The sequence below is a fragment of the Sus scrofa genome, chromosome 3 (assembly GCF_000003025.6).
Source record: "Sus scrofa isolate TJ Tabasco breed Duroc chromosome 3, Sscrofa11.1, whole genome shotgun sequence".
NCBI classification, from domain to species: Eukaryota; Metazoa; Chordata; class Mammalia; order Artiodactyla; family Suidae; genus Sus; species Sus scrofa.
In genome coordinates this window covers 101,955,981-101,971,149 of record NC_010445.4, presented here as the reverse complement: position 1 = coordinate 101,971,149, position 15,169 = coordinate 101,955,981, and the positions used below count along the sequence as shown (strand labels likewise).

General features: G+C 41.0%; 1 protein-coding gene across 11 annotated transcripts in view; it reads right to left on the bottom strand.

Annotated features, from left to right (window-relative positions):
• ATL2 (atlastin GTPase 2) overlaps positions 1-13,961 on the bottom strand; it is a 71,932-nt gene extending 57,971 nt beyond the window's left edge. For 2 of the 11 annotated variants that reach the window (XM_021087612.1, XM_021087613.1), the window contains exon 1: positions 13,140-13,459. Coding sequence is in view for 5 of the 11 variants with exons in the window: in XM_005662612.3 (XP_005662669.1) it covers positions 13,794-13,911 (118 nt within the window). In the remaining 6 variants the exon portion in view is untranslated. Of the gene's footprint in view, positions 1-13,139; positions 13,480-13,793 lie in introns of those variants that run through there. The other 9 variants (XM_005662612.3, XM_021087610.1, XM_003481236.4 and 6 more) reach the window with 9 other exon arrangements.

The following is a 15,169-nucleotide window of genomic DNA, read 5'->3' as shown; positions in this document are numbered from 1 at the left end:
TAGAGTTTCCTGATGGCCTAGTGGGTTAAGGATCCAGCACTGTCACTGCTATGGTGCAGGCTGCTGCTATGCATGGGTTCAACCCCTGGCCTGGGGATTTTCACATGCTACAGGCGCAGCCAAAAAAAAACTTTCGGGAAAAAAAAAAAGACATGCTAGAATAAGCAATGGCTCAGGAGACTCTAAGCAACAAGACAGAAATTCAATATTTTTCTCCTTTTTTTTTTGGCTATCCTGGTGGCATGTAAAGTTCCTGGGCCAGGGATCAAGCCCATGCCACAGCAATGGCCCAAGCCACTGCAGCAACAATGCCAGATCCTTAACTTGCTGCATCACAGGAGAAATCCAACAATACATTCAGAAAAATTCTATTTAGGTCTCACAACTTGAGTCCTCAGTAAGGTTCTTCTCTATTAAGTCTTGCAGAAAATTTCACCCCAGTCATGAAAAGGTTCTTGTATCTTTTGTACTTTTTTAAAGGGTGAGGATATACACTTTTGTTCTGTGGTATAAATGCTTAAAGAATTAGAATACACAATACTGAATCTTTTTGAATTTAATTTTTATATAAGTTATTTATATGCTAGAGTATTCTTATGCAAATGAACAGAAGAGACAAGCTTGTTTGTAACTGCAAAAAAAAAAAAAAAAAACCCTACAACTGGGGATCTAAATATCCATGGATAAATAAATAAACTATGAAATAGAGAATTAAAATTAATAAGATTTAAATGTGTATACATGGATAAAAGTCAAACCAATGTTGAATGAAAACAACAAAACAAGCCACAAATATAGTTTGGGCCACTTGCTAAAAAATTTTAAATGCAGCACAATATCATATATTACATATATATATAAAATATATATGTTACAGGACTGTTTTAAAAAAACCAGGAAACATATATACTAACTTCAAAACCAAGTTTCTACCTAGGGAGGGAGGGAAGAGAAGAAAAGGATTTTAGAAGAACCCTTTGACTGTACAGTAACACTTTACTTCTCTTTAAAAAGGGATTCAAAATAAATATGGCAAATATTGTGTATTAGCTCTAGGCAATGGCAATTGAGCATCTAACATATTTCCCTCTGTTATTTTTATAAGTCTGAAATACATTACAATTGTTTCTAAGGAAATATTTTAAGTTGCTTAAGAATTTATTTCCATAGGGAAAGGAACTTATATCTATCGAATGACTGTAACTTTATGCCAGGCACTGATAGGAAGCCTCTCAACAACCCTGTTGAGAGAAAATGTGGACATTTAAAGAGGTTAAACAAAAAAAAAATTTTTCAAGATTCTAGAGCTATTTTTCAAATAGGGAAAAATTTTTCCCTATTTGAGAGAAAAATGTGGACATTTAAAGAGGTTAAACAAAAAAAAAATTTTTCAAGATTCTAGAGCTAAAAAGTTGTATATGAATCAAAATTTCTATTTAGGTCTTTTTATTAAGTCCATTCTGTTTCCTCTATACTGAAGTGCTTTTTAACACCACAGGATAATTCTTATAAAGATCAATCTTTGTCCCCCTATGGTATACAGCCATAAAAAGATGGCTCCAATCAGTCCATATTTTTAATGATGCTTATCATTTAAAATAAATTTGATATGAGTTCATCTACTCTTACGAGTAAATAACAGCAAGTACTGGAACTCCCTTGTGGCACAGTGGGTTGGTTAATGGTCCTGTGCTGTCTCTGCTGTGGCTTAAGGTGACTGCTGTGGCACAGGTTCGATCCCTGGTCTAGGAACTTCCACATGCTGCGGGCAGGGCCAAAAAATAAATAACAAGTACAGGTTATGTGTGGGTTCAAAGGATGTGGTTGTTTGGAAAGGTGGACTGATAAACATCTAGTATTTGAGATTAAATACTCAAGGTTTGAATTAAACTGAATTTCTGGGGAGTTCCCATTGTGGCTCCACGGAAAGAACCTGACTGGTGTTCATGAGGACTTGGGATTGATCCATGGCCTTGCTCAATGGGTTAAGGATCTGGCATTGTCGTGCGCTGTGGTTTAGGTCTGATCTGGTGTTGCTGTGGTTGTCGTGTAGACGGGCAGCTGCAACTTCGATTCAACCCCTAGCTTAGGAATTTCCATGTCCACAGTTGTGGCCCTAAAAAGACAAAAAAATAAAATAAAATAAACTGAATTTCTGAACAAAAACTAGAGTAAGAAAAATAATCAAAACTACGAATACACATAACTCTTCCTTGACAGATCAACAGGAAAAAAAAAACTGTTTGCTATAGAATAGTTGATTCATCTGTAACTTAATTATACATGGATCTGAAGCCAAGCTATACTGTCAATTTTTAATGAGCCACAGCCATATCATAAAGCAGTGAATCCTATGCACACTAAAGCTTAAAAGAACCATCTAGGTGGCTTGTTTGGAATACAGATTTTTGGACCTCACCTCCAGAGTTAATTCAGTTCATGTATAGGGTCTAAGAATCTGTAACAAAAGTACAGATCTGATGCAAGGGTGCAATGGGGGCATAAGCCTTTACTCCTTCAATAAATATTCATTGAACACCTACGACACGGTTCTAAGAACTGTAGATTCAGTAGCAAACAAAACAAACACCAAAAAAATCCTGCCCTAGGAGTTTATTACATCCTAAAAGTGAGGAGACAGAAAACAGATACATGACATCAGCTGGTGTTAAGTGCTATAGAGAAAAATAAAACAGGTTAAGGGAAATGTAAAGCAGGGGTTGCCATTTTACAAAAGAATGATTAGTCACGGCTTCTCTAATAGAGATATTTGAGCACAGAATTGAAAGAAGTGGATATCTGGGAGAAGAGGTGAAAACATTATTAGGAACTTTCTTATTCTTTGAAATAATTTGCTGTATGAAATAATTTTAGGCATTGTACTTTTTACAATAGAAGACAGAAAAACATTTAAAGTGACTATTCTGTGCTATATATAATCCTCAAAATCACTTTGTGGGACTGCTAAATTTCCTTATTTGTATAAAGGAGGACACAGGATTCGATTAAGCAATTTGTTTAATTTAAACAAAATTTTAAAAATTTTATGTAATCAATCAGAATGCACACCCAGTTCAGATTCATCATTATCCATCTATGCCAAATGAACTTGTTTGCTGAACAAACTCAAGTGTATTCTGATGTGCTCAAGATTTTTAGAAAACTGAAAAAAACTTCCAAAAATACAATTTGTTTAAAAGCAGGGAAGTTGATGTCTCGTCTCAATAACAAATATTGACAGATAGCTATTTTTCCCTTTACTTTTCCCAAATATTTCCTTGTCAAAACTTTATCATTTATAGTCGGCAAATCATTTATACAGTCCCAACATTTGGGAAATAATTTTTTCTTCATAAGCCTTTTCCTGGGACAGGTTTAAAATTGTAGACTTTTAGGAGTTCCCGTTGTGGCTCAGTGAGTTAAGAATCTGACTAGTATCCATGAAGACATGGGTTTGATTGATCCCTGGCCTCTCTCACTGGGTTAAAGATCTGGCATTGCTGCAAGATGTGGCTCAGGTTGAAGATGCAGCTTGGATCCAGCATTGCTGTGGTGTAGGCTGGCAGCTGCAGCTCTGATTCGACCCCTAGCCTGGGAACTTTCATTTGCCATGGGTGCAGCCTTAAAAAAAAACAAAAAATATAAAATAAAATTGTAGACCCTTAAAACATAAGAGGCAATAAAACTGGAGTTCCCGTCATGGCTCAGCGGTTAACAAACCCAACTAGGGTCCATGAGGATACGGGTTTCATCCCTGGCCTCCTCAGTGGGTTAAGGATCCAGAGTTGCCATGAGCTGTGGTGTAGGTCACAGAAGCAGCTCAGATCTGGCGTTGCTATGGCTCTGGCACAGGCTGGCAGCTGTAGCTCCGATTCGACCCTAGCCTGGGAACTTCCATATGCCATGGGTACGGCCCTAAAAAGCAAAAAAAAAAAAAAAAAATATATATATATATATATATATTTCCCATCTTTGTTCACCAAGTCCAACAATGCTCAGCACACGTATGCAATGTGTTAGGAACTGAGGAAAGTTCTCCCACCCTACCCACCTCACAAACTTGAGAGCAACGGCACTATGTAAGATATTAAAGAGGTACAATTTGCTACTAATAGTCCTTACTCTCAAAGTTCCATCCCTGGCCTTGCTCAGTAGGTTAAGGATCCGGCATTGCCATGAGCTGTGGTGTAGGTTGCAGATGCAGCTCAGATCTGGTGTTGCTGAGGCTGTGGTGTAGGCCAACAGCTGCAGCTTGGATTTGATGCCTAGCCTAGGAACTTCCATATGCTGTGGGTGTAGCCCTAAAAAGACAAAAACAAAAACAAACAAAAGGAGGGGGCCCTAAGAATGCTAGGCATTATCCTGAGGAGAGCCATGGAAAACTCTGAAGCAGAGTGATAGGATCAAAGCTGTACAGCAGAGACAAACTGAAAGTGATGAGTGAGTAAAAAGTATAATGAGAGTTTAAAAACAGGGAAATCAGATACAGGGCAAATGGAAGAGCCTGAGTATAAGGTGAAAAGCCCCAAGTCAAGAGGTGACAGTAAAAATTAAAAGCTATGCATGTGAGAACTAACTAGTTCTTCAACATCCTTTTTTGGAATAGGCAACAGATAACACTAAATGATTCCATACCTTTTTATTAAGGGACATTCTCTTTTCTATAAGCCTTTATAAAGCGACAGTGCACTAAATTTCCATTTCCCAAAGTACTGTTGGTACAGTGACCCCAAGGTTTTGCAACATATCACTTAGTTATCCAACAAAATCAGAGTAGGTTGCCTTGATTTAGGCAAATAGTTTAATCATTCCCTTTGTGGCCCTCAAATTAACTCTAGTAAGTTAAAGACATTAAACTCACAGAAGAGCTACTGAAATCTTGGATAATCAATTAGCCAAGGAGTTATTAAATAAATATATATAAGCTTAAATTTAGAATACGGTTTTCATGACAATTCTCAAAAAAGTATCTGCCAAGACAGGAAATAAGTTTCACTTTACCTGAGATGACTTGTTACACCAACAGTTTAAAAAACAGGAAGGACGGAAAGAAGGACGGAAGGGAGAGAGAAAGAAAGGTATACGCTCAAATCCCAACCTTGGCTTAACAGAGGCAAAAGTCTACTGAAAGAGTAACTATAAGAAAATAGTGCCAAAAAGGGACAAATAAACATCCTTCCAGCTAGACAAATGTGACTAATTTGAAAAAACAAAAGGGATAAGAAGGTTTGAGGTTCTCATTATTCCTTCTTTTTGTCCTTTCCCTAGTTTGAGAGTATGGATCAAGATTCCTTCTGGCAGAGAAATACACATGCTCAAAAACAGGGGCAGGGAGCACACACCTTTAATGTTTTCAGTCACATTTGGGGGACTAATCAGATAGTTTTTCTAGGAATTATTCAGTTGTTTAAATCAGTCCTTTGCTCTATTTGGCTAGAGAAAAACAACCTATATTCCTTTTTTTTTCTCTCTCTCTCTCATCTTTTCTAGGGCCACACCTGCGGCACAGGCAGGTTTCCAGGCCAGGGGTCGAATCGGAGCTACAGCCGCCGGCCTAGGCCAGAGCCACAGCAACACAGGATCCAAGCCACATCTGCGGCCTATACCACAGCTCACGGCAATGCTGGATCCTTAACCCACTGAGCAAAGCCAGGGATCAAACCCACAACCTCACAGCTCCTAGTAAGATTCGTTAACCACTGCGCCACAACGGGAACTCCCCCCATGTTTCTTTTTTATTAAACATGCTCTAACACATTATCTTTTCAGTTGCTTCTATCCAACTGCTTTTTAAGCATCCCTTTTAGGAGTTCCCATCGTGTTTCAGCAGAAACAAATCTGACTAGGAACCATGAGGTTGCGGGTTCAATCCCTGGCCTTGTTCAGTGGGTTAAGGATCCAGCAATGCCGTGAACTGTGGTATAGGCCGCAGATGTGGATTAAGGATCTGGCGTTGCTGTGAGCTATGGTGTAGATTGCAGTTGCAACTCAGATCCTGCGTTGCTGTGGTGTAGGCCAGCAGCTGTAGCTCTTATTCCCTAGTCTGGGAACCTCCATATGCTGTGGGTGTGGCCCTAAAAAGCCAAAAAAAAAAAAAAAAAAAAGTATCCCTTTTAGAAAAATTCTTAGAAAACAGGGACAAGTGTTTCAACTATTTTGAAAAAGCTTCCAACATACTACGTATCTTTAATCTTCAAATAGTATATCCTACAATTTTGCTCCCTAAGACTCACCGACAAGCCCAACCTCCCCCATGAAGTCTTCCTCAACAATACTAACACAGAGTAATTTCTACTTCTGAAATTACAAACTTTATTGACAAATATGCACAAGGTCTATCTGATCTCCCATCTACATGAAAGCTTAGGGAATCTGTTCAACATTTCTCTACGTAGGTATTCATTACAAGCAACACACAAGCCTTTTATGAGGTGCTCAATATGCCAACAGAACACAAAGGGCGGGGAAAAGAAGATAGTTCTTTGTATGTATGAGCTTCTATCACACTATTGGGCACTGAGGCAGATGTCCATAATCTAGCATTAAAAAAGGACAGGAACAATCAATATGTTGCAAGAATTTAAAACAGTAAAAAGAAAAAAAAAAAAAAAACCTCCAGTAGCATACCTAAAGATTCAAAAGAGACCAGACTGTTAATAAGTTGAGAGTTACCAATTTAAGAAAAACACTCATATGGCACCACTTAAATTTTTTTAAAAACATACTATTCTCTCAAAAAAAAAAAAACCCACAAAACTAAAAAGCAAACATGAAAAAGAATTTCTTGCATGCAAAAGGCTTTTATAAAAACAAGAGAAACAGAGCCAAAAGATACAAAAATGCGATTTAAAAAAAGAATTCACATTTTAATTACCATATTAGAATTTCAACATCAACTATAATCAAAGAAATTCAACTAAAACAAATAGGGCGATCCCAATTTTCCCTATGCGTTGGCATTTTTCATTAACAATACCCATTGGTGAACAAGCACAAACCTAAACTTAAAGGAGACAGACTAAATGGGTACAACTTTCTAAATGGATTTGCTGATGTGTCTTCAATCTTGAAAATATAAAGGCCATTTAACCCAGAAATCTACTTTTAAGACCTTACCCTATATAGGTCAAGGTTTATCTATAAAGATGTTCGGCTAGCATTATTCACAAGAAATAACTCCATAATCAAGAGGAGGATTAGTTAAGTAGTAGTTAATATCATTTAAAAAATCATATTGCAGGGAGTTCCCATCGCAGCTCAGTGGTTAACAAATCCGACTAGGAACCATAAGGTTGAGGGTTTGATCCCTGGCCTTGCTCAGTGGGTTAAGGATCCGGCATTGCCATGAGCTGTGGTGTAGGTTGCAAACGCAGCTCGGATCCAGTGTTGCTGTGGCTCTGCTGTAGGCCATCGGCTACAGCTCTGATTAGACCCCTTGCCTGGGAACCTCCATGTGCCGCGGGAGCGGCCCAAGAAATGGCAAAAAGACCAAAAAAAAAAAAAAAAATTGCAGAGATTACTTAATCATATAGAGAAATACAATAAAAAATGAAAAAGTTAGAAAATTATAGTTAAGATCCCAATCTATGAAAAGTTAAATTATGCTTCTAAAAACGGAAATATTAGTATGATTTTTATTTTCCTTTCTCCTTTATCTGTATTTCCAAAGTATCTATGAAGGTTTACTGCTTTTGAAATTAAACAAATTTTAAACTTACATGACAAAGCAAAAATTACCACATTACTCCATTAGGTTAAGAACCGTGATCACAAGTTGAAAGCTGTTCAATCACAAGTTTAGCTGTAACTTAAAGAAAGTAAATTTCTATCATAATATCCAGTTGTAAGACATTTGGTATTTGCTACATTGCTCAACCTTCCCAAGAACATTTAGACTTCAGAATTTCTTAAGAAACAATATCCAAGTACATGGCCATCTTCCTGCAATAAAAAGCCTCTTGACTCTAAACAAAAATTCAACACTGCCTGCTGATACTGCCATATCTAAATTTTAAAATTAAAGTGCTGATGAAAAGAAAACACAATTCCTGATGATTAATTAGTGTTGTCCAAAAAAACTAAGAACAAGAGTGATTTTCATGTCAAAATTTCTATCATTCAAAATTCCCCCCATCATTCTGATAGTTAACCCAACTTTTAACATCTTATAAACTTACTCATTCAAATATGAAAAGAGCAGCTTACTGAGTATGCCAATTTCAAACTCCTTATAGAGTTTCTTTACAGAAGGCCTTAAAGTTTCTAAAGTGCTTTCATAGATTATTTATTTAATAATCAAAAAAAAGACCTCCAAGTTTGCTAGGGTAGATATTAACCAAGAGGAAGGAAAAAATGTTATTCCATTCTCACAGCCATAGGAAGTTTATAGAACTCAAAATTAAGTCTTTAAGTATATTTTTATCACTACCCATGACTCTACTATAAATGATTATTACATGAAGGGGGAAAAAAGCTCTTCATGGGATTCATGACTGGTGTGGTTTCAAGTTGATCTTTTTTAAGCATTTTTATGCATCACATACATAAATTAGATTTTCCACCTTTATTGTTCATAAAGTCAATGTACTCTGCTTGAAAATTGCCAAGAAATCAATCCAAGAGTTCCCCAGTGGCCTAGCGATTAAGAATCTGGCATGTTCACTGCTGTGGCATGGGTTTGATCCCCGGCCTGGGAACTTCTGCATGTGACGGGCACCACCATAAAAAAAAAAAAAAAAAAAAAAAAAAAAAATTAGCTCATATTGAATCCTGTAATTGAAACAAACAATTCCAGAAGACTGAAATCATATTTTGCCACATGATTAAATGATTCTTTAAAGAACAAACTTATTAAAGGTAGCTGAATATGAATGTATATTTTTATCTTATAAAAAATGAACAAAGACCTTTCAAGTCACAATTTTAAAAATTAAATGTTTAGTTTGAAGTTTCATCATAAGTAACCATACATTACAGTGGTAACTACCATCAAATAGAATGTTTTCGACTGGGTTTATCACTTTAATCACGTTTAATACATTAACCCTAAACATAAACATTATCAGCATTTTATAGAAGTTAAAATTTTACCCACCACCCTTGCCCAAACTAAACTTTTCTCCCCATTACTGGGAAAAAAAATTAGAAGAGACTTCCTGATTGCAAATACATACAAATAAGATAGAACAAGTAGTCAAACTGGCACATGCTTACACATATTACCATCTGTTACTGAAACAGAGCAGGGCCCTCTGGGGCTCCTGGGTACAAAAGTCTTTCTGGGTCCCCCATTTCTTGTTTTTAGGAAATAGGCCTTATTCAGCCTCAAAGACTTTCCCTCCAAGAGTTCCATAAAGAAAGGTTCAAACAGTTGCTAATCAAGGAAGGGAAGGGATACGGAGACAGGGAGGAGCAGTCAAGAAACTACAGTGCAGCCTTGGGGCATGGTTCCGGTTTCTCCCCAAGGAATATACATAATTTTGAGTTCTTCTGCAGAACTAAAACCCCCAACAAATGAAAGATGTTAATTACTTGATGAAGCATTCTTCATTCCGGAAAGGAGGACTGTCAGAACCAGGCCCGGGGCCACTAAACACCAACTCTGAAGAAAACTTGACTCTACCCTGACCCTTCTCTGTGGCCCTATTTTCCACTCCAAAACTGTAAGACCACCTTTTACTCCCTCCAAAAGAAGGCAGTCTTTAAGGCATTAGCCTGCTGTGGTCTCCGTTGCCTGGCCAAGCAATAAAAGCTACTTTTTTCTCCTTTGCCCAAAACTGTCCCAGCGTTTCTATTCGGCCCAGGTGGACAGAAGCTGGGTTTCAGCAACATTACAAACAGCTTACAAACAGCTTTACAATTTCCAGAACACTTGCACCCTATCACCTCATTTGTTTTCCACAACAGCACCTGTGGATTATCACTACTATAATTCGAGGGGTTTCAGGCACAGAGAGTTTTTTTTGCTTTTTTTTGTTTGTTTGTTTGTTTTTTTTTTGTCTTTTTGTCTTTTTGCTATTTCTTGGGCCGCTCCCGCGGCATATGGAGGTTCCCAGGCTAGGGGTTGAATCGGAGCTGTAGCCGCCAGCCTATGCCAGAGCCATAGCAACGCGGGATCCGAGCCACATCTGCAACCTACACCACAGCTCATGGCAACGCCGGATCCTTAACCCACTGAGCAAGGGCAGGGATCGAACCCGCAACCTCATGGTTCCTAGTCGGATTCGTTAACCACTGCTCCAGGACGGGAACTCCACACAGAGGGTTTAAATGAAGTCACTCAGCTTTTGATTCCTCATTCTTTTTCCACTGTACTATCCTGATTCTCTATGACGAAGGAAATACTGCCCCCAGAGAGTATCGTACAATAAAAAGGTAAAATGTGCTTAGAGATCTTAGACAAGCACCTTTCATCAGTTATACATTTCACCAAATTACTGGCTATTTTGATGCCAATCACAGAAATACAAGTTGTACAAATCATTTTATTATACTGGTACTTTAGAATCCCCTAGATTCTACTTGTTCTGCCCAGAAGACTAATTCCAAAGTCTACTTTCTTAATTCTTCTACTTCTTTGTGCAATATCCACCTCTTCCCTTCCTACTTTAAAATTTCCCACTCCCATTAGTGACTTGCCCTATCTTTACTTTCCAACTGCCCCATCTTTACATCAGCATGATTTCAGACTTCATTCAACAAAGTTTTACACAGTCACCTCTAATTATGTGATAATTTGCCCCATTCTCCTCCAAGTCTGGTGAAGAGTAGTAGGAGTTCCTCTGAGTAGTTTCTGTGACTGTAGACCAGTTAATCACTTCCTCCCTTTGTAACTGTAGACCAGTCACAATCACTCCACAATCACCCCCTCCAACGGGAATAATTTAATTCCCTCACAGAAGATTTTAAGAATAAAATCAAAACAAGATGTTTAAAGCGCTTTATAAAGTATGAAGGAGTTCCCGTTGTGGACCAGCGGTAACAAAACCGACTACTAGGAATGAAGACTCAGGTGTGATTCCTGGCCCAGCTCAGTGGGTTAAGGATCTGGCGTTGCCGTGAGCTGTGATGTAGATCACAGAGGCAGTTTGGACCCTGAGTTGCTGTGGCATAGTCGGGCAGCTGCAGCTCCTGGGTTGCTGTGGCACAGGCAAGGAGAGCAAGACATCTTACTCCTCTGCCTCTTGATCCTTCTCCCGGAAAAGGCATAATTTTGGAAAAGGTCTAACAAGTACAAGAAAGTTATTTTCACCTGTGTATATTAAAAAACCTTATCCTAAAGTTAAAACACAGAGGGAAACTAAAAAGAAAATAGGTGCACTCAACTTAAGGCCAGAATCTCATTCTGACTCATGGTTTATTTGCCCCATAATAAATACCTCTTTATTGTAAGGCAGCTCTTTCTTCCTTAAATAAAGAATTTCAGAGTTCCTGTTGTGGCTCAGTGGAAACTAATCTGACTAGCATCCATGAGGACGCAGGTTCGATCCCTGTCCTTGTTCAGTGGGTTAAGGATCTGGCATTGCCATGAGTTGTGGTGTAGGTTGCAGACTCGGCTTGGATCTGATGTTGCTGTGGCTGTGGTGCATGCCACCGGCTACAGCTTCAATTGGACCCCTGGGAACCTCCATATGCCTCCAATTCGGCCCTAAAAAGACCAAAAAAAAAAAGAATTTCAATGGATTTCAAAACACCTTACTAAATAGATTTAATCACATCCACAGATGCTTATCATCCTACAAAGTCATAAAAATAGAATAGATCATAAGTGCTTTATAAAGGTCTCACTTTCTAAGAGTAAGCATGCCTCTTTAAGAGACACAAAACATCTTCCCAAGACTAAACTTCTATAGTGGCACCTGACTCACCCCAACTCAGCTTAACTTTGTTTATCCAGAAAGCATAGGGAGACAAAGAGTTTACACAGCCAAAATTAGATGAGTTCCTACTCATTTGCAGTCTGCTGGCTTTTACTTTAAACACAAATCTTAACAAGTTTATTTGGTTTTTAATGTAGAATGGGTGACTCAGAGCAAATTAGCAGGGAGAGGGACTATTTCAGGCAGTCATTTGATAGGAATGGCTATCAAGTGAAGGATTAACTATACACACACAAGATAAAAACCTGCGGGTAGGAGACAGAGTATTTAATAAATGAGCAACTCTACTTATCATGTCTTAAGAATCGCATCTCTTCACAGTTCATACACAGCCTTGAGTTACAAAGGTAAGCAAGCACGCTTGCTTTGGATAGAACGCTTTGGATCTACGTCAAAACGGTTATAATTAATAAATAAGTAAATAAGCACACCCCCGGGGTCCAAAAGAGCTAAATTAACCAATCCCTCAGCATTCCAAACAACTCTAATTACTTGAGAATTCCAACCAGAATAGATCTAAGGCATACCTCTCTTCTCTTGAAGTACTTTTTCTATATAAATAGTTCTGTCAAATGCTTTGCTTGGCAAGAAATAAAATAAGCCTTATTTCCTGTTCTTTTTCCCTTAGCAAAAACTCTAGATTGTCATCACCTCTGACATACATTCAACATGTCCATAGGCTAATAACATAAATGATGAAATACATTTCACGTAAGCTTTTCTATTAAAGTCAGTCTTCTATCAAAATGTTTTACATTTTATCTCACGAAACCTTTAACAGACTGTAGAAGTCTGAACAACACAGTTCAAATTTAGTGTAGGTTAAAAAAAAACAAAAAAAAACTCCTATCTATGCTATTGCCATACTTACCTAACCATAAACTTTTACTATTTACAAGTCTTTAAAAAACTTTATGCCTTTAAGTACCACCAAAATACTCAATCAGGATTTCAGGCGTTCAATTCACATCATAGTGAAAGATCAAATGCTAAACTCCTAAAAATAGGGGTGTTATGAGAGGGACACACAACACCCCGCTGCCAAGGCAAATGCGTCTTCGGGGGCAGGGGCACTCCTTGAACACGTACAGTAAGAGTTCACATTCAGCAAAACCAGGGAGCGAAGGATCAGGTGATTTCGCACCACCAACACTTTCAGTCTAACCAGGCCTTACTATGTTCTCAGTACTAGCACACAGCACATAAACCCCAGTTTTGACAATTAAACCCGAACTTGCATCCTAGCCACGCGTTACCCACTTGAATGGGTCCGGGAACCGAGGGGCCACGAACGCGGGCCCCAGAGCACAGCCTTGGCCTGCGGACTGCGGTTCCCTCCTGGAAGGGCGTCTGGAGAGCTTTCCGACCTGGCAGCGAGGTGTCCGCTCCCCCAGTGCGCTGCGCGTCCTCCTCCTCCACGGGGCCCATCACGACCTGGATAACCCTTCCTCCCTTTCCCCGCGAGGAACAGAGAGCATTAAGTGCCGGCCTAATGACAGGTCGTCCAGCAGCTTCCGAAGAGCCTTAGGACCGAGCCACGCCGCAGCCTAGCTCCCCGCGCCCCGGGTCGGCGGCCCCTGCTCAAGGCCGCCCCCTCAGGTCGGGGCGGACCCAGCCACAGCCACGCGGCGGGCGGGCGGCGGACAGGGGGCCGGGCCGGGCGCAGCGGCGCGCGAGCCGCCAGTACACTCGACAGCTGCGGGAGCCGCCGCCACGGGGCCGCCCTTTCGGGCCGCGCGCTGCTGGAGCCCGGGGCGCGGCGGGGGCTAGGCCCGGCGGCCAGACGCGGCGGCAGAAGGAAGCTGAGCCAGCCGCGGACGACGACCCCGCCGCCTGCGGCCGGTGCCCGCGAGCTCGAGCGGCTCTAGCCCTCTCACCACCCGGCCCTGCGGCCTCCACCGCGCCGGCCCGTACCTAGGAGGGTCGTGGACGAGACGTGGTTAACCGCGGTGTTTGGGTCACTGGTCCGCCGCCGGCGCCGCAGCCCCAGGTGCGGCTGCTGCCTCCGCGCTGCCTCGTCCCCCTCCGCCATCTTGTACCGATTTAAAATTAACTCCCCACTGACGTCAAACGCCGCCGCCGCTTTATCAACCTCCCGGGAGCCGGCGGGGCGCCGTTGGGTCCTAGCGCCGCCCTCAAGCTACTCCTCCTGGTCCTCCCCACGCCCTCCCTCGTCCCGCCCCTCGGAGCCCTCGCTCCGCCCCCGCTCTGCTTGCAAGCCTGCCTGCTGCTCGGTTTTCCCAGCCTTCCACTTTGGGGAGAACTTGGGCAGCGTTCCACCCCGACAGTCTCACACTCCCACCGCCCTAAGCTCATTGCCACACCTCAGCTCTGGACTAGGCTGTGTAAACGAAGAAGGATTCTCCGGAGAGCCAAGTCCCTCCTTCCTAATTCAGTAACCCAATTCTCTTGACAGCTCTTCTCCATGATCGTTGACTCGTGCACTGCACGTGAGGTTGCTTTCACACTCCTTTCCTTCTCTCCCTTTTATTCCCACCTCCTCCCACAGCTGTGCTCCCCCTCCTCCCTTCTTCGTTCCTCCTTCCCCCACCCCCACACTCCCCGCCACACTATTGCTGGTGCCCTGCTTTTCCTCATGTTCTTTCTTGCACAAGTCTCCAATGTTGTTTCCCATCCAGAGACCATCCTATGGTTCGTTTGCCATCGCTTCCTTCTAATTATGAGACCCTCCTCTTATCTTCTTAACTGTGCATACCCTTGCCTTCCTGCTCCTAGCCCCTTACAGGGGCAAACCAGAAAGCATTCTAATCATAAAAAGACTTGTAGCAGGTCCTTTCCGAACTGTGATAACCTTCTTCAAGGGGTCCAGTGACATCTTATAGAAAGTTCAGGTCGCTTTTAAAAGGAAAGCCACCCTTTGGAGACTTCTGTGAAACAGTCCCTATTCTTTTGGGTGTTTACCATTATCGCCAGCTGCATTAGATTCTCCTTTTCTCTGGTAAAGACATGTGTCCAGGTGTCCAAACCGCTGTCTTGGACAGGTCTTCTCACAGCCCTTCATCCTGAATGACCACTACAAAAGCATTGATGTCATCAAAGCTTACAGGGTACCATTCTAGAAGGGGGGTTGTTGGGCCATTTCTTTATTCATCTGTTTTTGTATTAATAGAAAGGGATTTGGGGCTCCTCCTGGACCTCCTAACTCCCTGCATCCTGGTTCGATGCCCCTGGTCCAACCTAAGCACCAAGTTGTAAGCCCTGTTTGATGATGGATTTCCTGTCATAATCTCCCTATAAGGCATCTATTTAATATTGCCTGCAGTCTGCTT